Source organism: Canis lupus, chromosome 6 (assembly GCF_048164855.1).
Source record: "Canis lupus baileyi chromosome 6, mCanLup2.hap1, whole genome shotgun sequence".
Lineage (NCBI taxonomy): Eukaryota > Metazoa > Chordata > Mammalia > Carnivora > Canidae > Canis > Canis lupus.
Window position 1 is genome coordinate 43600314 of NC_132843.1, and position 25544 is coordinate 43625857.

At 37.7% G+C, this 25544-nt stretch overlaps 1 protein-coding gene across 22 annotated transcripts in view; it reads right to left on the reverse strand.

The window, feature by feature from the left end:
- Positions 1–25544, reverse strand: part of CDC42BPA (CDC42 binding protein kinase alpha) — a 306715-nt gene that overhangs the window by 194598 nt on the left and 86573 nt on the right. For all 22 annotated transcript variants that reach the window (XR_012032812.1, XM_072830231.1, XM_072830229.1 and 19 more), the window contains 2 exons: positions 11047–11130; positions 5235–5330 (listed from right to left, as the gene is read on the reverse strand). Coding sequence is in view for 21 of the 22 variants with exons in the window: in XM_072830231.1 (XP_072686332.1) it covers positions 5235–5330; positions 11047–11130 (180 nt within the window). In the remaining variant the exon portion in view is untranslated. The remainder of the gene's footprint in view (positions 1–5234; positions 5331–11046; positions 11131–25544) is intronic.

Sequence of the window (25544 nt, forward strand, 5' to 3'; positions counted from 1 at the left end):
ACACAGAGAGAGAGGTAGAGACACAGGCAGCAGGGAAGTAGCCTCCATGCAGGGAGCCCAACGTGGGACTCGATCCCAGGACCCCAGGATCACGCCCTGGGCCGATGGCAGCACCAAACTGCTGAGCCACACAGGCTGCCCTAAAAGTCATACTTAAACAATTCTGACTGAAATCTACAATAATATGATTTATATGATGATTCAATACATATTATAAAAGAAATAAACATCACAAAGCAATAATCCCTCTTACTGCTTGAACTCTGTCATTTTCTATTTTATTTAAGTTTTTAAATGCTGGTTGTAGCCCACTAAATTGATTTTACAATCCACCCACGGGTCACAATCTGAAGTCTGAAACACTATGATAACCTGCAAGCGTGTAAGGGATATAAAGAAAAATAATGGTGATGACACTGTTTGACCCCCTGGATCTGCCTGTATCAGATAAACTCCATGACTACTAAGTTACACACCCCTGGAAGTACATTTTAGCTAAAGACAGAAGGTTCATATCATTTATTTAATCTTAAGCTGTACCCCAAAAGTCAGAGATGTATATATATTTGTACATTAGTCATAATAGCAGTACTAAAAAAAAATGCAGAGCTAAAATGAAATGAGAAAGATTACTTCAAACTGGGAATTCTGGAGAAGACTTAAAATGCGGAATTTGAGACAATTCTGGAGTATCAGCTGGACTTCCACAGGACAACAGGGAGAAGAACAGCCCTGGTCTGGAAAGTACCAGAGATAACAGAAATAAAGGCAAAAGTAGAAGAGTACAGACAATGTCCAAGAACAGAGGTATTCCACTGAGGCCGAGAATAAGATCTGTGGGTGGGCATGACATTTCCAGTTTATCTTTAAAAAAAAAAAAAAAAGAAAAGAAAAAAACCTACTCTCATGTGTCTAACACTGCTGAGAAATCATCCCTCCACCTCGACAAACTCTTTTGGTTCAATGGTGCAGAACCTTGTTTCTCTTTCTTACTCCTTATTAGGTCCTTGATCTCTGTCTTCTCCAGGCAAACTTTTCTCCTTGTCCAAGCACCAGTTATTCTCATTTACAACTAGTATTCACTGTTATCATAAGAGGAGCTGGCCAATTTTTTTCTATAAAGGGTCAGAGAATAAACACTTCAGGCTTGGCAGACCAAGGGGAAAAAGAAAGATAGTAAGACAGAAAACAAATTTCCATACATTTTTATTGGCAAAAGTCAAAATAAAATAAGTGATTTTGAGTTTTGTAATATAGGTGTATTAACCAAAAAATGTAATTCTTTTTGTGGGGAAGGAGAGTATGTTTCCTTAATTGGAGCTCAAAGTCAGATTTTTTCCCTATCATCAAAATCTTATGGCTAATGTTCCTCTCCAAGTGTTGATCTGCAATGAGAGTTAACATATTTCATCTGTGAAAATATCCTCACAAAGACGGCTACTGGTCGTAATTCATGAGCATATAATTTTAATTGAGCATATTCCTCACTTGGAAGGCATTTACAGAATGCTATTAGATTCTTCTCCTGATATTTGTGGTTCCAACATGCTGATACACTGCAGATACACCTTTCTAACTAAAGGTTAGGTGGAGGGTCACAAGTGCCAGTAACCGGGTTTTGAACTATGGACATTTCCTTAGCTCTTGCATCAAATCCCAAAACCTGATGCTAACTGTAGTTAGATCTCAAAAGGTCTATCTGCTACAAATCTGTGGGAAATAGAGATCTCATCTTTTTACTTGTGACGGCATGAGAATTAGATAAAGCACCCTGACATTACTGTGATTCCTACAAATGTTAGCTGTCAAAATTACTTCATCAGAGTGTAAGTTTTACATGTAAGTGCGGTTTTGTCTTATAATTCTAGATAAAATTTATTTTTAAAACATATCAAGTCTACAGAAAAGCTCATTTCAGAGAAATTCAATATTTGTAATAATGGTTGTGGGTGAGATTTTTTTCTTCATCAATGTTTCAGTCGTGGCCCTTTGCAACAAAAGATTAACACTGAAAAAGCACTGAATGGCTGAATGTATAGCAAGTGAGGATATTCAGTTTTGATTTCTCACAAAAATTCACGGATATGATAACAGTGCTTCCATAAGACTAAATGAAGCTCATTGGTGATATTACTGTTTCAAAAACAAATGACAGATTCAAATCTACAGAGCCGAAAAAAAAATGAGAGATTCAAATATTTGCTGCCAACCACCTGCCGATTAATAAGTGATGAGTACCTATGGGGTTTGGGCATCTCATATGTTTACATAATTTGTAAAGCTGTCTGACCAAGTCTCTTCCTGCTCCACATGTATTTTTACCACTCTGAGTTGTAATACATCATAGCAAACTCCAATGCAGGTTGTAGCAAATTAGTGTTTCCTCAACTTCTGTGAACATATTATTGGCTATAATTATTCCACACGAACTATTAATAAAGGCTATTCCTCTGGACTACCCCTCAAATCACAACGAAAGACCAGGACCTGTAACCTCTTTAACTTAGAAGCCAAAAGCAACCCACTTAAAATCATTTCCTGGTTTTAAAATCAAACAATGATGTTTTTCCCAATGTGCCCCATTCTTAAAGCAACTGTTCTTGCCAAAGGGCTAATAGTGCAAGACAAGTTTATTTTCTGTGAACACATTTCTTTGGCTCCGGCAGTCAAATGTGATTTAATTAACTCAACACTGGTAAATGGCCTTCCTGCCTGGCTAACAAACGAGCCACTCAGGAGCTCACAATGGCTCATTTTGCCTTTTTGTGAAAGTTCTGCTGTGATAAGATATTGTTTTATATTTTTTGACTTTCCTGATAGCTGCCTTCCTGTGCACTGGGAAGGCTGCAAGGGGTGCTCGGTTTGGCCACGTGGACGCCCGCCATGCTAGCAGGACAGCCTCAGTGTGGATGCACAATAACACCAGGCTGGCTTTAATTTGTTAACAATATAACCCACACTCCACTGTGCCTGAAAAGTAAGGTATGTGAAGTCTGTGTGTGTACTGTCAATAACAAGAGTATTAAAATCATAGTATAGCAATATGTATAGCACCAGAAATAATATGAAGTCGTAACTGTCACAGAAATTTGTAAGCTGCTGAGCAGCAGTGCACAGCATCTAGAGTTAATGCATATGTATGGTGTTCCCCTCTATCATAAGAAGCCAACTCTGCCATCATCGTGCAACATACAGATCAGCAAGCATTGGTGCATCCCAACAGAACTTTATGGACACTGAAATCTGAATTTAATATAACATTTGCATGTCACAAAATATTCTTTTGATTTTTCAAATATTTAAAAATATTACAACAATTCTTAGCTTGTGGGCTGTACAAAAATAGGTGGGTCAAATTTGAGCTGCAGATTGTAGTTTGCCAAAAACTGATCTACAAGATAAGAACCCTATAAGATATATATAGTGCTATTTACCCTCAGGAGCACCAGACTTATATCCCTAACTCACTAAGTGGATCACACAATACTTCAAACCCAATACATACCAAATTAAACTAATTACCTTCCCTCTGCTCTCAGGTTTCCCTTCCCAAATATATTTCCTAACTCAACTCATCAACGACTAAGCACTGAAAACCACAAGTCAGACGCTGGAGAACCAATAATTTTTCACACTCTCCCCTGAAGCCTTTCCTGAAATCAGAATCGATCCTAGATCCTCAGCATCCACCACTGTCTGAAGCACCATTTTGTACTCCCTCCCTTTCACTACCGTAATCACACTGGCTTCTTCCAGTCCCTCAAACACATCTCTTGTCCCCTCCCACCACAGACTCTCCACAGTCCTCAAACAGCAGTTTCACACTTTGCTCTGTGCGAGACACCTAAGTCATCACGAGGGGAGGCAGAAGGAAGAAGCTAAGAAACCAGTTAAGACCTCACTGTCTTGGCTTGCAGACATAATGTCATTCTAAAATATACACAAGAGTTCCATGACCAAGATAATCCCATTGTTTTGAAAAACACGGCTGTAAAAGTCTAATTTCTTTACTGTAACATGTAAGGTGCTATATGATGTGACTCTCTGATCTCTCCAACCCCAACCCCTCATCCATCCTTCTCAGTGCAAACGAAACGAGCTTCAATTTCAACATTCTGGTTCACCAAGCCCTCTGCCTCTTCTCCCTTCTTGGTTTAACTAATTTATATTTGTCCTAGAAGTGTCCCCATTGACTTCACACCTTTGAAGAAATGTTACACATTCTTCATCCGAAATAATCTGAAAGTATTATTTACTTGACTTTGGATTCACTATCTTACCTTGGATCCTTTGTCTTACTACTGAATCTCCAGAATCTAGAGAACAATGCCAAACAGATGGCACATGTCCAATAAACACCCATCATGTGAATAAGACATCTTATTCATTTTATACCCCAGTATACAATGTTGTGTCTGGCACACAGCAGGAGCTCAACACACATATTCTAAAAAAAACTCAAAATGAAAACTTGGGCCTGGAGATCAAGAGCCTCGATCAGTAGGCCCAGGAGTTGTACACCCAGTGGTGGTGGGTTCCCTGTTCCCTTGTTGATCCCTTCAATCTTCAATTAGCTGTGATTCTCATATTTCAATATTCCTCTGACCTCATTCCTAACTTCCTCTGTCATGTGGTTTGTGATGTCCATATAAAATCAGATGAAGTATAGATTTTATTTTTTTAAGATTTTATTTATTTATTCATGAGAGACACAGAGAGAGGCAGAGACATGGGCAGAGGGAGAAGCAGGCTCCCTGTAGAGAGCCCGATGTGGGACTCAATTCCATGACCACAGGATCACGATCTGAGCCAAAGGCAGACGCTCAATCACTGAACCACTCAGGCGTCATGCAGCCTAGATTTTAAATGTGGCTCTCTACTTCAAGCAGCACATGGCCACTTTGAAAAATCTGTAAAGTGCCAAATAGCCATAGAATACTACAAATAAAACATATTGGGAAAAGCACGAAAAGAAAAATCCTGAACACCTTTTAAAGAATCTGAATGTTGGGATTTAGTTTAGACTTGTTTATTAAAAAGGATAAAATATTCCAGTGGAAAGCTATCAAATTACTCAGGGTGGGAGGATATATTAAATACACAATTTATATGCTGTGAAATTCATGGTTTTCTAAATAACAACTACATTTAAATAATGCTTAGAAGAGAATAATACTAAATTCTGCCAATAAAAATTTAATAAGAATATAGAAACATATAGAAATGATTCTTACTAAGTTATTGTCATCCTGGAAAGCATAATGCAGAGTTGTAATCCATTTATTATCTCCATTCACTAATACATCCCTTTCTTCACGAAAACATGCTGTCTGAAAAGGAAAAACAATTTTTTTTTAGTCAGAGGACACTTTATGTAAAATATATTATGCAAACAATTGCTTAATATGTTTATTATACTTTCTGTCCTGGAAATGGAGTATGTTTATTATACTTCCTGTCCTGGAAAAAGAATATGTTTATTATACTTCCTGTCCTAGGAAAAGAATACATCCAATATGATACGACTTTTCAATAAGTCAAGCTCTCTCAGAGAACAGACAATGGGAATAGAACTCTTGAAAACATTTTATATTAAAAAATATGGCTGTAGTTTAAAAAAAAAAAAAAAACAGAAAAAAAGCACATATGCATTTGACGACCACAGTCCAATCTACCATTCAGATAATATAAACGTTAACATTTTGTCACCTTTACTTCTGTTATTTTTAAGGAAATAAAATACAAGTAAGTTGTAGTCTTCCTCTTCTTTACATATTTCCCTTCTTTCTTCCTGATAAAATGAATAATCCAAAGTTACTATACACACTATGTTCTTTCCTTCATATACTTTGATCACACATTTTTCTGTCTAAAACAACAGAATTGTTTTGCATTTTGAAAGTTTACATGAATGTCATAATTTTATCTATCCTTCTACAACTTGATTGCTTCTTATTCAATGATGGCTATTTTCCTTTTTTTTTTTTTTTTTTTGTTTTGACTATTTTCTTTTCAATTGCTATGACATTCCCTTGTCTGAATATACCAGAATTTATGTATGCAAACTCCAACCAGGAAAACATAGGTCACTTCCAATTTTCGTTTTATGATGTTGCAATGAATATATTTGTACAAATGTACAAGAGTCTCCTCGGGGTGTACACTTAGAAGTCAAAATGCTAGCTACAAGCATTTTCCACTTTACCAGACATAGCCAATTTTCTCTAAGTGTATATCGATTACTACCCTCAACCCAGTGTAGAAATCTCCTTTACTCCCCCACATCCTCAACTGCATTTAGCATTATTAGGCTTTTAAGTGTGTCAATAGGATGGCTGTAAAACTATACTGTTCCTTTCATCAACATATTCCTAATTCCCCATGCAGATAAACAGCTTTACATATGTTTTTTTACATCTGAACTTTCTCTATGAATTGTTCATTCCCTTTGTCCATTTTCTCTAATGAATTATCTTTTTCTTTTTGATTTGTAAAAGTTTTAATTTAATTCTGAAACCCTATTTCCACTATTATAAGGGTACATTCTGAGAACCTTAGAAATGTATGGCTAAAAATAATAATTTTATAGATACACTATAATTCTATAATCTATCATCTTCAAGGTTTCAATTTTTAAAACCCCACTATGCCAGCAAGCTCAAAAAGAACTGACAGGTAAAGTAAAACAAAAACAAAAAACAGCCCCATACTCACATTGTCACGGGTGTCCAGAGGTCACCACCAGCTACTCTGCTGAGTATTTTCTCAGAAAATTTCTCTGTAAGCATGAACATGAGCACGCACATGCACACAGACAATATTCATGTGGTACCTCTTTTCTTCACACAAATCAGATCATAGTGCTCCATAAGTTTCTTTTTTCAAGTATACCTGAACAGTTTCAAGTATACCTGAACAGTTTTCCACACCAGTACAGAGACCCACCTACCTCTTCTTCATGGCTGCATGATATTCCATGCACACTGAAAAATCATCACACAGTATCCTATCTACAGGAAATACTTAGTTACTTATTCCCATAAAAAATTAATAATTATGTTTGCTATCAACATTATATTACCCTAATTAGGTACCTTAATTTTTTCCAGGTATTCCCATAAATTTTATTTGATGGGAACTTCCAAAAGTCATGCATGAAATAGCACCAGAGAAAAATTTTAAAACAATTAAAGCTTAAACCAAATAAACGGGCAGTTTTATCTACCAATTCAACTATCTAAATCCATAGCATTACATGCTGGTTGACACACTCACTGCTAAATTGTGTTTTAGAATTTTAGTGACCTGGATTATAGTTTGCCACTAATGGTTCTGAAAGGGGTAAAGATGGTCAGAGCCCAGAAAGCCTCCATTCTCCTGGCTTTATCTTATTATGACAGCCTTCTGAAACCTCACAGACATTCTAGCTAAATTCTAATAAACGTGATTGGTGGCTCCAAACTCAATAAAGCTCCAAAGACTTTTTTGTCAATAGATTAAACTTTAGTACATTCTCATCTATTCCAAACTCTTCAGTGAAAAAATAAATTAAAAAATTAAAATATAAGCTATGATCTAAAACTTCAAACACATACAAGAGAGAAGAGTAAAAGCACCTCCTTCCCACAATGGCCTCATCAACCAGCCAACTTCAACAATGATGTTACCATTCAATCTGGTTTCATCACGTACACCCTCACCTCCTCAAACCCAGTACCGCACCCTTCACATACCACGACCCTCCCTCCATATACATGTGTGTGCATGCACATGTACACACATGCACAGGGTTTTTTCTTTTTTTGAAGCAAATCCCAGACGTCATGCAATTTTATCCCTAAGTATTTAGGTGTTACACTATCCATAATGATGCCTCAGATACTGAATTTAGATGTACAGCATCATGTTCTTTTCTGCTTCAGTATGTCTCATGGTCCTCAGCTGTCACAACTAGGAGATGTGAAGGTAATGGCAATCTACTAGAAAGAGGCCAGGGATGCTGTTACACATCCTACAATGCACAGGACAGCCCCTACAGTAATCATCTGGCCCCAAATGTCATAAGTGCCACTGCTGAGAAACCCTGTTCTAAATCAATATTAACGAAACCACAATGCATGCATACAACAAGGTTCATGAAGTTGTACTGAGGGCTCCACATGGATAAAGGCTATAATAACGTCTATTTCTACCTTTAAAAAAAATTTTTAATATCCTCCTTTAAAAGTAGAATATGAATATATAAGAATGTAATAAATATGTAGGAGGGGTTACTGGAGGTCACAGAGCTTCTTCAGATTCTGTCACAGATGAGGAGATGAGAAGGGATGGTTGACACACTAACCAAGTTTGTAAATGATCAACAGCAGGGCCAGGCGGCTCTGCACCTGTAAAATTAGCAGGTATTCAGCCACCCAAGAATAGAAAGAGAGAAGGTATCCTGCTACCTTCAAATAATGCATGTCCCACTAGTTCTATATTTGTTATATGCCTTAAATGGAAATAAATACAGCTAAAAAGGCTGGAGGTATGTCTTTGAAAAAGTGTATAAAGCATCAACAACACACAGGTTACAAATCGAGACATTTTGCTGCTCATCTGTAAGTGATTAAGCATCACTGGTAGGCCCAGTTTTCCAAAGCCAGATAAACCAAGGTCAGAACAGGGTTTTTTTTTTTAAACATTTGTTTAAAAAAGGACTTAAAAAAAAAAAAAAAAAAAGGACTTGATAACTCAAGCATAGAAATACAACTCCACTATACTCCTACATGAATCTCTCTGTAAAAATTTTAATGTAGAATTTCTTCCTAAAAGACGAAAGTTTCAAGTAGTTTGAGGAGGGTTCCTTTCAAATATCGAACTAGCCTTTTTATACCTGAAGTAAATGCCACTGGGTCATGGTGTATGTACGAGTCTTTTCATACACTGCTGAATTCTATCTGCTAACATGTTGGATATTTTTATCTATGTTCACAAGGCTCTGTGGTCTTTAATTTTCTTTGTATGGTCCCTATTTGGTTTCTCTATTGGAATAACACAGAATGAGTGTTGCCCTCAGGCCCCAAGGTCCACCTTCTCCTGCCTTTGAGAATCTCCTTAAATTTCTTTTATATATAAAATGTCAAGGGTCTCTAAAACTGTACTTAGTGGGAGGAATATGAAGAAATATACCTATTCCATCTCATCCCAGAAAGAGAATATATTAATGGTTTTTAATTCAATAAAATAATTTAATTTCCAATTGTTCCTTATCTTCAACTTTGCCACTTAAGTAATGAAAGCTAACCCTGTGATCCTTCCTTTTCTTCTAATTCTCCCCAACACCAACTTCATAGAAAATAGCACAATTTTAACTCCTAAAAACTTCTAATGCTGAAACACTAAGCTTACTACAATTATGATTTCTGTGAAACAATTAGAACAGACTTATTTGCTATTTCTTACTAATAAGATTTGTTGCTCCAGCTGCTGGCGGTGCTGCCAGCACCTGCAGGCTCTACCTCAGCTGCAAGTGCTCTACGATCCCAAGGCTATGTCCTCCTGTGGATGGCCCAAAGTCCATGAATGAATAAAGCAGGTGCGAAAAAGGTCAGTCCATGGGCCTCAGGCGGGACTCCGAAGGACCGTTTCTGCTCCACAGCTCCCCGTGAGACAGCTTGACTTCCCCCTGAACATGATGTTTCACCTTTCTATCAACAGCCATTTCAGAAGAACACCCTAATTCAGTCTCCCTATGGGCTTCCTGGAAAATCCAACCAGTGACAATAAGGCAATTTAGTCTTAAGGAAGTTCAATAGAGTCAAAATAATGCCAGAGAGTGATGTAAAAGTTTCCAAATACTTTTCTCATCAGGACACTGTTCCACGGAGGCTACCTCTGGGAGGCAGGGAGGGGCTGCGCCCCATGGGGTGGACTCAGAGAGGGCTTCTATTTTATCTGTAAGGTGGCACCACTCGTTTTTATAAATACTCTATGTGTACTTCTCTTGTGCAGGTTTTGTCAGGAGACTCACAGAAGACAAAGCTGAAAGCAAAAACTTGCCCCAAAGGTTAGTGATCGATTCTACATGATGGAACATAAATGATTACCTTTCACTTCAAGTTCTGTTACATTTTTCAAATTTCTCCACAGAAACAGATGAGGTATTTTACTACTGCCACATCTATCACCAAGGGAACAATTTTTGCTTTTCTCTATATGTTCAGTTTTGTTTTTTTTTTCTCCCCAGGTTGCTACCAGTACTGGTGGATAAAGAAAGGTTTCTAAGGGCTAATTTCTCATTAGAGAAATCTTACTTCCAGAGCTAATGTTCAGTCTACACAACAGTATGATCCTCCTACAAATTCAAATACTGAAATACTTCCACACTGAGGCCCCTGAGGACCCTGTCTGGCCACTCACCATGATCTCACAGAGCAGGAGACCCCCAGAATCCCTCCCCAAATCTATGTGTAACGTCAGTTCTGACCATAGCATAACAGCTATGAGATAATTTTAACATCACTCCCATCATTCCCTCATATCTAGCATCAACATAAAAACACTGGCAATTCTTGCAATAGATTTTTCTACCATCCTTTCATAATATAAAAACATACATTTAACTGTATAATTAGCAATAAAGAGAATTCTTAGAGGGCACATTCAAAACTCCTGTTGACTTCCACTTTGAGCAGAACACAGATAAATACAGAATAATATAAACGAGTTACATCAAGTTGGAAATCCATTATTGCAAAATTTCTCCCTATAAAATAAACTGGTTTCCACACCTCCTTTTCACAAAATATACAAGCCCCACATTTAGTTTTCAGACAATATGAAATAAGCATCACAAATTATAACTTTTTATGTTTATTTTTTATGCATAACTTTTATCATTACTCTGTCACAACTGTAAATTGTAGAACTTATCTCATACGTCTTAAAAATAAATGCCACCATAGATAACATTGTATCTATGATAAATGTAAATGATATCTATAATTTTATAGGTCTCTAAAATTACTTCTGAAACATTAAACATTCCAATAAACAGAATCTTACCTCAGCCCTTTTCAGCATTTCCCATTTATTCAATATTTTCATGGCAAATACTTTATCTGCATTTTTTAGTTTCACTACAGCAACCTAGAAAAGGAAATACAACTTTTAAAATACGACAATGTAACAAATAAAACTTTTTCAGTCATCCATTTTCCTTTTTCCTCTCTGTAAGAAAATAAATACCAACATTATCAACAATTTCCATGCAGTTCATACTCTAAGCTCCAAAATCAAATAATATCGTCAGTTGAAAAGGTTACATTAGTCAACATGTGCCAAACATGTTAAGTGTATTTTTAACCCTGTATCACTGTTACATCCTCTTCTTCAAGTTCTCTGCTCTGGAATTTAACTTGACATCTACTGTCACTAGGAAATTGACCAAAATGTACAACACTGAAATAACGAGAGCTTACTGAGTACTGCATGCCAAATTCCAACACAGTGCTACAGGAAATGCAGCTGCCAAAACAAGTATGTTTCGTGGGAATCAAATAGTATAAAATAAACTGAAAATGATATTATTTTTCACACCACATATTCTTACCCACTGTACAACCCCCCACCTCTCTCTCTCTCTCTCTCTCTCTCTCTCTCTCTCTCTCTCACACACACACACAAAAACACCCCTGAAGATCAATTAAGGCTAATGGCTCTACAAAATTGCAGACTTCACACATTCCTTTCCAACATTAAAAGGAACAAATATTTTTGTATTTTGTAATTCAGTTATGGATCAAAAAAACTGTCAAATTTAAATAAATAAGCCTCAACAAACTGACTCCATTTGTTTTTACCTCTCTGCTTTGGTTTTACTAGCTGATCTCCAAGGGCCCTTCCAGCTCACTGGGGATATTGCAGGGCTGAGATAGCACTGCAGAAGGGGGAATCAAGGTTGTTTCCAGTCACTGGGGCCAGGATGAGGAAGACAAATACCCTAAAATGTGGCAGGAGAGAACAAATTACATACAGCATGTCTTCAAACAGATCAAAGGGATCCTGCCAAGGATGGAGACTGGGTTTAAATTCAAGTGTTGAAATTTTTAAAATCTTAATGGCAAATGTACATATTAGGAACATTTAATAAATTTATATTTGTATTAGATTACAATAAAAGTAATATGACCATATAATTAAAACTACTGTATAATACTATATAAACTAGGATATTTCTTGGTAATTGTCATAAATGGTTATGACTTGTGATTATAGTTTTTCACAGTTAAAATGGTAGGAAAGAAGACGGGTATCTCGATTTCAAGTGCAATCACTTCAATCTTAGTCATTTCTGGTCCTATCTACAGAAATGATGGGTCAGTTAAATTGTTCTCCCATTGCTTCATGCTCAAAGAAAGAGGACTGTCCGTGACACAGAAATAACCTGAATGTCCATCAACAGATGAATAACGAAAATGTGGCACACATATACAATGGGATATTATTCAGCCATAAAAACAGAAGGAAATCCTGCTTTTACGACAACATGGATGAACCTGGAGGGCATTATGCTAAGTGAAATCAGCCAGACAAAGAAAAATAAATACTGCATGATCTCATTTACATATGGAATCTGAGAGTCAAACGCATAAAAACAGAGACTAGAATGAGGGTTGCCAGGGGCTGAGGAAGATGGGGAGATGTTGGTCAAGGGGTACAAAGCTCCAGTTATAAGATGAATACATTCTGGGGATGTGATATAAAGCATGGTGAGTACAGTTAACAGTATTTTACTATATACTTGAAAGTTGCTAAAAGAAAAGATCTTAAATGTTCTCACCACAAATTTTTTAAAAAGGTAATTCTGTGAGGTGATATTAACCTTACTCTGCTAATCATTTTGCAATATATACATGTAACAAATGATCACTTTGTATGCCTTGCACTTACATAATGTTACATGTTAATTACATCTCAATAAAGATGGGGGTAAAATAAAGGAGTCTATGACAGAGAGCAAGGAAAAACCTGAAACATTGTTTCACCAAATCCTCTGAAAGTCTACAAGTTTAGCTGCTCTGTAGACTCACATTATATGTTGAAAGTAAGCAAACAGGAGCACTGAGCTCAATATGCTTACATTTAGGACAGGGAAGAGATTCTATCACTTAAGCCATCCTCATTCTGATTTAGGGAGGAATGGCTGAAAGACTCTAACATTTAAGATTTTCCATCCTCAGGTCCTTGTGAGAAGAGTACTCCTAGCTGTACATATCACTAGTTCTCTGTGTCTGAGGACGTATCTGATAACTGGTAGGAGTACTAGTAGTAGTACCCATGAACACATACTAAGTGTGCTCTAAATGCCAGATACTCTCCTAGGGGGTTTTATGCAGGTTCACAATCCCTTACCTGCAATTCTAAAGCCAAAAGATGTTCATAATTCACTTGGCAGCAGGTACTGACATCAGGCTAATTACAGTTTTTTTTTTTTGTTTTTGGTTTTTTATTTTCATTTAGTATAAAGACAAACATGCTTCACTGCAGAAACACTAACACGTCTGCTTTTGAGGTGCTGCTCCAAACCCCAAGAGGAGTACTATGTAAACAAGAGCATATGCACTAAATTATCTTTCTAAAATCCAAAATAGGGCAGCCCCGGTGGTTCAGCGGTTTGGCGCCGCCTTCAGCCCAGGATGTGATCCTGGAGACCCAGGATCGAGTCCCACGTCGGGCTCCCTGCATGGAGCCTACTTCTCCCTCTGCCTGTGTCTCTGCCCCTCTCTCTCTCTCTGTGTGTGTCCCTCATGAATGAATAAATAAAATCTTTAATTAATTAATTAATTAATGAAAATAAAATCCAAAATATCCTGGAACCCAAACCACCCCTGGATTATAGAGCTGTGAAGTGAATTAGCATTTCCTGTACAAACACTGAGCCAGCATTTACTGTAGCTGTTCAGGGTAGCGGTAATAGCATTGCACTCTGCAGCCAGACCATTTGGTTTTGAATCCTGGTTGTGTAACTCTGGGCAAGTAACTTAACCTTTCAAAACTTCAGTTCTCTTATCAATGTAGTAGGATTACTAGTAGTACTCATATAATTGTAGTAAAGATTTAAAAAATGTAGTAAAGATTAAAATAATTAATACAAGTATACAGTGCTTACCACTTAGCAGTGTTCAATAACTCCAGCTATTGTTATGTGTCAGGGGTTGCACTAAAAAATAAACACATTCTTATCCAATCTCTTAACCATCATTTGCCCAACACCTCAATACATAGCAGACATTATACATCCCAATTTATTCAATTTCTTTAACTGTGAAATAACTCTTCAATCTCTCCAACTCCAATCTCTTCAACTTCTAATAACTTTATACCCATGAAGCATAGAAATACAGCTAGGAATGTCCTCAACTAAAAAGATGTATAAGTAAAAATGAAGCCACAACATTTACTATAGTGTGGTTTCCAAGAGTAATCCATTAGTAATAACTTAAATATTCCAAAAGATGAAATTTAATAAACATGTCATAAAATAGAAAATTAGTCATATTTTTAAGAATATTCTTTTTTTAAGAATATTCTTAAAGAATACTATTTAATAGGCAAAAATGCAGAATAATATTCTGCTTGTAAGAAGTTTATTAAAGCTGGCACACTGATTACTTTTTCTGTATATATACAAAATACATACCTATGACTTTCTATGTCAGGTGAATAGAGAGAAAGACAGGAACCAAAATTTTTAAAGATGAGGTATTTCTAAGTGACATGATTTCTATTCATCTTTCTATGTTTTCTGTATGGAACATGTAAAATTTGAAGCATGGAATAGGACTGTGTGAAATACCACACCTCACCCTGGTCAGGAAATGACCACTAATTATTGGGGTATTTAGTGTGGCCGGTTAGGGCCCAAATGGGACCCACTCTGAACACATGTGGCAATTAAGAGTGCCACGCTGCTGCACGGTGACAACCATTCTTCATGCTACCTTTACAAAAGATTTATGAACTGCCTTAACTCTTCTCTGAAATGTGGTGGGATATAGTGAAATTTTAAAATATCAGTTCAGGTAATATTTGTGAATTATCGAATTGATGACATAATAAGACAAGACCATTAAGCTGATGAAATGCTAAAATAAAATAAAATAAAATAAAATAAAATAAAATAAAATAAAATAAAATAAAATAAAATAAAACTCATCTTGCTTTTCTCCTCTAACACTACAGATCATTTTCATGTTCATGGCAGCAGCAAGAGACTCAGAAAAAGAGGCTTCTCCCAGGACTCTGACTTCAGGTTCTAGCTTTTTAAGAACCACAGCCAATTGACATGCAAGAGGGCATGTATGTTAAAATGTCCTTTCTTACTTAACTTGATCAAAATAAAAAGTCCTCTGAGTATGGACTGAAAGTAAAGACTGAAGTTTAACACAGAACAAAGATGTACTTTATAAAAACACTAAACACAGAGATGTCTCTAAAGGCTTCATATTCAAAGTACTATGCTGGAAAAACTGTAAACACTACAGGAAAAAACCAGGTGACACATGTTAAGAAATGAGTTCTTAAATACAGTTTAAGTGTCTGCACTTATAGCTACAACATTTAACATAGGATTTATCACACTATATTAAATAGAATTTCAATCTCCAGTTAACAGTTCCCATGCAGGCCTCAAATCTAGTCTATGTTCAACATACCCAGAATTCACCTCCTCCAGTCCCTCCAAACAACCTGCCTTCATGTTCTGTCTGGACCATCCACCGGACTAGACCCTCCACTCCTGCCCTTAACCCCCACGATCTATTCTCAACCTGGCAGTCATAATGATTCTATTTCAATGTAGCTCAGATGGTGACACTCCTCTGCTCCAAAACTTCAACAGCTTCCCATGTCTCTCCAAGTAAAAGTCAACCTACTCTAACTGATAAGGCCAATGTATTCTGGTCATCCAACCTACCAGATCTCATACATTCTCTCAATCTAGTGCACTCTGCTGCAGACACAATGGTCACCTGGTTCAATCCCAACTCCACGGCCTTTGCACTTATTGCCTAGGTCTCAAGTAGGCTCCCCCCAGAAAGTCACATGGTCTGTTCTCTCAAGCTCAGTTGAGAAGTGTCTCTTTATAAACAGTCACTGTCCTGTCACACTTTCTATACCACCTCTCACTTCCTTTTCCCCTTCACTATTATTATTTAATAAACTGTTACGGCATCAATATTATCAACTTCAAGTATACTACAAAAGTGATACTGAAACTCAAGTAAGAACAAGGCATTATGGGGCACCTGGATGGCTCAGTCGGTTAGGCATCCAACTCTTGGTTTCAGCTCAGGCCATGATCCCACGGTTGTGGGATCGAGCCCACATTGGGCTCCACACTCAGTGCATTGTCTGCTTGAGATTCTGTCTCTCCCTCTGCCCCTCCTCCTGCTTATGCTCTAACATAAATAAATGTTTTTGAAAAAGTGCATTATGGTAAGATATATAAGTGTGTGTTTGAAGATTAAGTGTGTGTGTGTGTGAGATTATTCTAGCCCATGCTGCTCTCTTAATGACGTGTGGCTTTTAAAGTCTTGACTTCACAACTTAGTCTTTATCTCCTTTTCTTTATTTCTAATGTATAATACCTACCATCATTTATTAATAATAATAATAATAATAAAATAAGAACAACTCTTATTTACAGAGAGCTTACTCTATGGTTGGCACTGGGCTGAGCACACTGCATCGACGACCTCAGTGAGCTCCACTCTGCAGTACAACCTGCCGTGCTCCCTGCCCTGTTATACCACTAGCACTTTTTACTAGTGTAACTACTGAACACCCCTAGAGGTCCTGGACAGACCTTGCCACTCATCATGCCTATCATCTTGACACCTATTAACACGTTAACGGTAATCAGTGTTAATATGTATGGAAATCAGTGTTTGTTTTTTATTTTTATTTTTATTTTTTTTTAGTGTTTGTTTTTTATAATGTTCTGTTAGTGATCAGTCTGTGTTAAAAGTATTTACTAGGGGGAAAAACAGTCTTTAGCAAGCAAACTAAAAACACAACAAAGAGTTTACTAAACAGCTACAAGATACTCTCCTTGGAGACACAATCTATACATAAGTAGCAATAGTCAGAATATTTAAAAACTGGCACAGCTTGGGCATCGGCCACTCACAACAGACCCGGTTACCTGAAATTGGTGTGCCCATGACAGTGCACCCCTGGGGACTGAGGATCAACCCTGTAGGTGCAGGGGCTGCCAAAGTTGAATCATGCAGAACTTAACACTGCTTTTACTGTCCCTCGAATCCCAGGAGAGCCAGGGTACAAGAATTTTTAAGGAAGAACGAACAGCTAAAAATAATTCTCCCTTCAGACCCTAGGACTAGGCTATGCAGACACGTAAGGGCCTAGTTATAGTAAGTAGAGGAAGCAAGCTAATTAAAAGCTTTTTGACACCTGAAGCAGGGGTAGCAGGCCAAAGCAGCAAGCTTTCCCAACAAGCTCTGAAGCCCAGAAGCCTTGAAGCTGCCGGAGCAAGGCTGGAGCAGGCAGAAGCGGTGAGCCACCAGGAAACTGTGGACAGGCAACACCCAGGGCGTAAGTTAAAGGTTTTCCTGAAAGCAAAAAGGAAAACCCAGCGTTAAGTTAAGCAGTAACTGACAAGTGAGTCGTAGAGAAGGTTCTTAACTGGCAGAGCTGCTGATTTTCTATTATATCTTGCTCCTTTAGTGTTTCCCATGATTTATGCATTTCTTGAAGGAGTTACACAGATTATGCTTTTATTTTCATAGTTTTCGTTTTTTAAGAAAAAGCATAATTGCTAGAAATGCTGCTCCTATCAGATATCCATGCCAGAGGTGAGCCAGAGGCATATATAAACCTACTTACAAATTCCTGATAGAAGACAAAATACCATGGAGGAAATCGTTATCTCTGTAGGGTTGTCTTTGCACTTTACAATCTATCAGTTGAGAAATACAGGGACCTAAGGCCACCAGAGATACTTTCATCAGGAATGAATATGCAGTCAAGAGCTCACAATCCAGCCAATCCTGCCAATACTACTTTTCTATTCAAAATGCCCTCTGTCTTAAAATAAGTAAATTATGTGCCATCTGTTACTTTTATTTTACATATTTTAACTGATATTCATATAGTACAAGAATATACGAAAAAAAAAAAAAGGAAGAAAAAAAAAACACCTTCCCACACTAACTCTCATATATCCTCAGCCGTGTATGAAGTCCTCTGAGTTGACTCTGGAGGTCACCAGCCCACGCCAGGCAGGACCTGTTCCTGGTCTCCGATGGCTGCACTGCTGTCTGCCACAGCACGGTCCCCGGGCCTTCAATCCACCCAAGCATTAGACCTGAAGGACAAACATCACTATCTGCCTCACTTAATCCAATGTGTAAGTATAAATAATTCTCTAGTACCCTATCCTTTTTTCAGTCCTTTTCATGAAAAATAATAATAATAATATATATACATATATATATATATATAAAATTTACTTTTACTATTGCTTTATTTCCACAGCTCAACCTCCACTGAACCCTAAAATCTACCTGCAGTCCCATCAGTAATACTCTGTCCTTTACCAATCTTCTAAAATACCCTGGGCCACCCTGTCACCACCATCTATCCTACCTTGTCCTATCCACCTGTCACCCCACAATTAATGACTGGTAGCCTACTTCATAGAAGATAGATCTTCACATTCCCTCACAACACCTTTAAATGTCTCTGTATTTCTACTTATCCTTACTTCTTTTCCTTTTTAACCCAAGGAAGAAAAGTCCCCACTATTCTCAAGGCTAACGACGCCTCCCAAGACCTTGATTCTAGGCCCCCCTTCCTTCTTACCCTTGTTCCATTAAAGATTTCTTTTTGCACTTCAAGCCCCCTTTCTTCTGCTTCCTGAATATCAATTGATAAACTTTTCCAAGACCTTCTCCCATCCGAAAACAAAAAAATAAAACCAGAAATTCACCACACTGCTACCCTCCCCTCAAGGAGCTGATATTACATCTCTTTTGCATTAGGCATCATTTCTCCATAAAGCACATTTTTAAAGAGTAGTATGTGCTTGCTTTTCCCACTTGTTCATCATTTATTTGCTTCCCAGTCTCTTCCAATCCCTTATTTCCATCTAGTTTTTATTTCACTCCACTGGACCAAAATTATTCTCTCAAAGATCCATAATGACCTAATTTCCAAGTAAAATCTATTGTTCTCAATTCTCATCTACTTCAACCTTTCTTCCACTGAATACTGCTGATAATCAGTATATTTTCCTACTTTTCTTTTACTTGTTAAATGTTCCCCAATGATCCCTACTCCACCTTTTTATATCCCCTCCCCTTCCTGACTTATCTATTCCAAGTGCCCCAGCTCACACCTATCTGCTCATGACTCCTAAATCCTGATCTCCTAATATATATACCCATATTTCTAACTACCTACCAGTCATGTCTAAATGTTTAGCAAAGATCTCAAATTCAGCAAGTCAAAACCCTGTATACCAAATTCCTGTACTATGTTGCACGCCTCAACTATCCATAACTTCTACCTGTAACTCATCTATAACATCCAAATGACTTCTTTCCAATCTGTCTCTCCTACCCACTCTTCTCACCCACTACCACTGGCCTGGTTCAACCCCTCATTATTTCATCTAGAAAATGATAACTGGAACCCTTTTGACTACCTGACTATATGCCAGACATTATGCTAACTGCTGAGAATACAAAAATAAAAGAGCTCTTGCCCTCAAAAATCTCGCAGGTCAATGTAGGAAATAGACCTAAATAGACAATTACAGTACAACGTGCAAGAGGTAAAAACAAGATCCTATAAAAAGCACAAAAGACAGATTCCTGACACAAAAGGTGAGAGTGAGGGAGGGAGGTATGGAATAGGTGAATATATCTGTTACAGTGTCTTGGAAGAGTTGACTGACACCCGAGTCTACACAATTTACCCCTCAGAAAGGGGACCAAGGGGTCTGACTGCAGGAGAGGATTCTGGGAAGTGAGTGCAGATGAGGAACACCCAGAAGCCAGAAATATCTGTGTGGGGGAGAGGAGTGAGGATGTTCAGGACAAGGAAAGATTTTCCTCCTAGGAAGGAGTAGCAAGAAATGAGGCTGAAGGATCCCAATGATGGAAGAGCTCGTATGTTGTGTTAATCAACTAGAACCTTAAAATAGGAATAATAGGAAACCATTTTTCAGAGCTGGTTTTAGTTAGATCACTTCAGCAGCTCTATGGAGAGTGGCTCTGAGGCAGGGAAAGAAATGAGAAACTGAGGTTAAAGACACCGAGGACCTGAAGGGGGAGGAGAGGAAGAAATTCAAGGAATACTTAGGATATAAAAGTTGGTGATGAATTAGACACGGGGCTGGAGAGTGAGAAATCCAGGCTTTCCATGCCTCTGGTCTCCCCTCTCTCCACTCCTTCCTCAGCACTATCACCAGTATTATGCTTTTGATTGTTCCAACTCTTTCACACCTCCACTTACTACCTACCCTCTGCTCTTCTTCCATTCCTACAGAAGAAAGTTCTTTAGCATAGCACAGCTATGAATATACTGAATATCAATTGATATTCACAGTATCAATTGTGATAATTAGCACAATTGATAAGCACAAGGATTAATAAGCACAGCCATCACTCACATTCAAGTGACCTTCCAATCCTCAGCCTGTACCACCACCACGAGAAACTCTATATTCCACTTATAAGATCTCTAACTGCTCCCCAAATTGAAAGAAATGCACTTCAGTTAAAATAAAATTTTTAAAAACCTCTTTAATCCTAATAGAATATAATTATTGAAAATTTATAAAATCAAAGTATTAAAAAATAGAAATCCATAAATAATATTATTTCATAAAGAAAAGAAAACTACTCTGAAGTCCTATAACTTTGTCCATACCCTTTCACCAGCAAGATCCTCTTCTAGAAATTTATTCTGGAACAAATTATTTAGAAAAACCATTTGAAATGCAGTGAAAGCATTATGTGCAACATACTTGAGAGAGTATCATTTATAATATAGAAAAAACAGAACCACCTAAACATTCTTCACTTTACAAATACTTATTGAGTGCCTGATATGTGCCAGACCATACTGTGCCTCAGTACTGCAAAGAACTGATGGAGAAAATCCTTAAATTCACGGAGTGCACCTTCTAGCCTAATGTTACTGTTGAGTCAATTACAAAACAGCTATGTAAGGGACTTCTATGAAGCCATAAAGAAACCAGGTTTGCCAAGAAATATTTCAATACATGGGGAGAAGACTTAAACAATTTGTAAGAAAAGCCAGTTAGGTATTAATGTTGACAAAACTATCTCAATTTTATTATCCATGAATAGAAATAACATTAGAAAGAAATGCCCCAAAATTTTAAAAGTAGATCTCAAAGTCCTGTAACCTTCCCCTCTTGCTGGGTAAGATGGTGACTCTAACCACTGAATATATTTGGATTACGGTTCATGATTAATAAGTATTATTTTCATTAGTCACAACAGAGAAGCATTAAAGAAAAAAGAACCTCATTTTACTGCTTTTAATCTAACTAATAGGGAAAATTAAAAGCACTGTGCTAAGTACTTAGCCTAATGAATAAAGAAATTCTATCCTTGCCTTCATTTGCAGTCCACAGGAGAAGACAAACATGAAGTTTAGAAATAAAAAATTTGGGCAGCCCCGGTAGCGCAGCGGTTTAGCGCCCCCTGCAGCCCAGGGCGTGATCCTGGAGACCCTGGATGGAGTCCCATGTCGGGCTCTCTGCATAAAGCCTGCTTCTCCCTCTGCCTGTGTCTCTGCCTCTCTCTCTCTCTCTCTCTCTCTCTCTCTCTCTCTCTGCATCTCTACGAATAAATAAATAAAATCTTTAAAAAAAAAGAAATAAAAAATTTTAAGTTAGAAGTATATACTTGTTAGGAAGCAGTTGTACAGGGGTTCTCACCTTCCCCATTAGAAAGATAAAAGTATCTTACAACTTTACTCCCATTTTTATAAACACATTCCATCCACTGATTTCACTCTCCCATTTAGTTTCTTTATGGACTGCATTCTGCCATCAAGTATTTCATGGACTTGCAAATATGGAATGATTATCTTTAAGATTTTATTTATTTATTTGAGAGAGAGAGGAGGGATGGAGGGAGAGGGAGAATCTCAAGCAGACTCTCTACCGAGCATGGAGCCTGATGCAGAGCTCGACTGCACAATGCTGAGATCATGACCTGAGCCAAAAATCAAGTCACATGCTTAACTGACTGAGTCACCCCAGCCGCCGCTGGAATGATTTTAAAGAGGCAATAGGTGATAACGCAATACATTTTGTTTGGCAGGGAGGACCTCTGTTTTCTCTGAAAACATATAACCATTAATATTGGCCTTAAATATAATGCATTAGTCATTTCAAAGTATCTGCAGGAATTGTTTCAAAAGAGATGAGTGGATGGGCAAATTCCCTTTGCTTTTGAGTCTTCTTAGGGCTCAGAAGTTAGGAGTGAATGGAAATGGATATACTCTACCCCAAGAACAAGAAAGGCTCTATCATCTCTCTTAGAGTCAAAAGTCAAGTACTGAAAAACCAAAGTGAGTAACTCCCCTTCACTTCCATCCAAACAATGAACTTGATTAAGACTCAAGACTTGTCCACTAGCAATCAGTTGGGAGGCCCATTCCTCAACACTCTCTGTTCTGCTAGCAAATGAGTTTCTAAGGTACACTGGAAACCTCAATTCAGCCATCTGGACACACATACTTTGAGTCTATTTTGAGATCCAAAGTAGGGAACTGAGGTTTATACTTGGGGGAAGGTACCTGGAAGTCTCCAGTTTGGCTCCAAGTTCACATCCTGATCCCTCTAACAGGGGATCCTGATAACTTGAACCTGATTTGGTTCCACTGCACTGGTTAAAACCCATAGGCAAAGAGAAGACAGTAAATGGAGCATCACCTCCTTGCACTGATGCAATTATCTTGTAGCCCAGAAATAAAAGTATCAAAAACATCCAAGATCTAGAGTATAGGGACTAAAGACATTATGAATTATATGCACAGGCAGGAATAGGGAAGATGTGGGATTCTTAAAAAGTGGAAACACTTAAAAATAATAAAAAGAACCTCAGCTGTGAAGACCAGCCATGAAATATTCAATTATTGAAGAACAAGAACCAGGAACATGGACTTCTGTTAATGTTTTCTTTTTTTAAGTGAGAAACCATTAGAGACTTTCTAAGATGGCAGCTAGGGAAATTCACTTACTTCACTCCTACCCTCAATCTCACCAAGTGACAGAAAATACAAGTTGTCTAAAGGAATAAAACCATAACATTAGAATGTAAGAAAACAGGACGCCTGGGTGGCTCAGCAGTCTGGCGCCTGCCTTCGGCCCAGGGTGTGATCCTGAAGACCCAGGATCGAGACCCGCATCAGTCTCCTGCATGGAGCCTGCCTCTGCCTCTCTCTCTGTGTCTCTGCCTCTCTCTCTGTATCTCTCATGAATAAATAAATAAATAAAATCTTAAAAAAAAAAAAGGAATGTAAGAAAAGTAACAGGTGATAAAATATTTTAAAGAATTCCTAAGATCTAGGATGAATGAAACGGGGTTAGACAGGTAAGAACAGAGGAACCAAGGCCCACACTTCACTGCAAAAGAAAATTCATGCAGTCTGAAGATAAAATCAATAAGCTCAAAGAGTAAAATGGGCTCAGAGGGAAAGTGTCACCGTACACTGCAAATTTATCATTTATAGTAGAAAACATAATTATATACTGAAAAGGGAATACAATGATAAATAAAAAGGAAACTGTAAGAAACAAGGTAATTTGCTAAGGTAGCTGGTAACAAAAGTAATATTAATGAAGTAATATACATAAATAGCTTTCTTATTTTCCAAGAAAAAAGAAAACGAAATTTAATTGCAGAAAATATCCCACCAATAGAACAGAAGAGACAGAAGAGACAATACCCAGTAGTTAACATAAGAAACGAACAAAAAGTTTTTGAAAACTGCCCATCTTTTTTCTCTGAAATTCAATAAATCATATTGCAATCCCAAAGAAAACTAGGCATCAATCCTCCTTTAATCTGTAAATTTAATATTACCCAAAATGAAAATAACAGTTTAAATAGACAAGTGGAGTCTAATATTCATATAGAAAAATAAACACTTCTATTTCTAGTGGTATCGAAGATCACATATGTAAAATGAGCTTCCTAAACATCATAAATGTGAGAAACTATGGAACGTTTTAAACACATTTCAGAGAGAGAATGAAAGAAACTGGCACAGCCTCAAAACTAAACACATCTAAGAATACTAGAGAGTAAGCAAGCACAGCTGGCTTTCATCCTGAACTCTGGAGACTGATTTTGCACTGTGGTAACTGTAGAACAGGAAGGAATGGGAAATAAAGACCAGGTAGCATACAAGGTGAATAATCTAACAAAAAGCCAAACCTAGTGAGTGGATTTACAATGATCACAGGATATAAGGTCCCTATACAAAAAAATTAATTGCATTTTGATGCATCTATGCAGTAAATGCTAAATGCTCCACATATACTAGATAAGGAAGGATTCATCAGTCATTGATTATAGTGTTCTATACCAAATGAGTTTGCTGCTGTTCACATCTTTTATTCCTTACTGATCACTGTCTACTTGTTTAATCAGATATTAAATCAGTGTGCTAAAATCTCCTACTACGGGGTTCATATGTGAATACTTTTACTTCTGTCAATCTTTGCCCTATATACATAAAAGCAATTAATTAGGCAATACAAAGCTATGATGGGTGTGGTATAATAAAATTAAATATTTGATCTTTGTCCTCAGTTCCTGGCACACAGTTCCTAAAACCTTTGGGATTTGTGGAGAGAGAAGACTATCTTCTGTATGTTAATGAGATGACTAGCAGCTGGGGGCCTCAATAGCTTTAATACAGGGGCTGGTAACCAGAAACACTAGGATGCAATGAGAAGCTTATAACTCTCAGCCCCAGCCCCAACCTCCAGAGAAGGAGACAGCTGCTGGAGGTTGAGTTGTTAATGGCCAGTGATTTCATCAATCATGCCCATATAACAAAATCTCCACAAAAACCCCTAAATGAAGGAGTTCTGGAAGCTTCCTGGTTACTGAGCACATCAAGGCACTGGGAGATTGGCACACAGCCAGGGCATGGAAGCACCACTCCCCTCCTCCACCCCTAGCTCTGTGCATCTCTTCCACTTAGCAGTTCCTGTATCCTTGATACTAAATCAGTGATACTAAGTGAAGTTCCTGAGTTCTGTGAGCCCTCCTAGCAAACTGTTAAACCTGAGGAGGGACTGGTGGAAACCCCTAATTTACACCTGGTTGGTCAGAAGTACCCAATGGCCTAGGACTTTCTAATGGCATCTTGTGGGACTGAGCCTTTTAACTTGTGGGATCTCCTGCTAACTCCAGGTAGGCGGTGTCAGAATCAAACTGTTGGACACCCAGGTGGTGTCTAGAGAGTGGGAGAATTGGTTGATA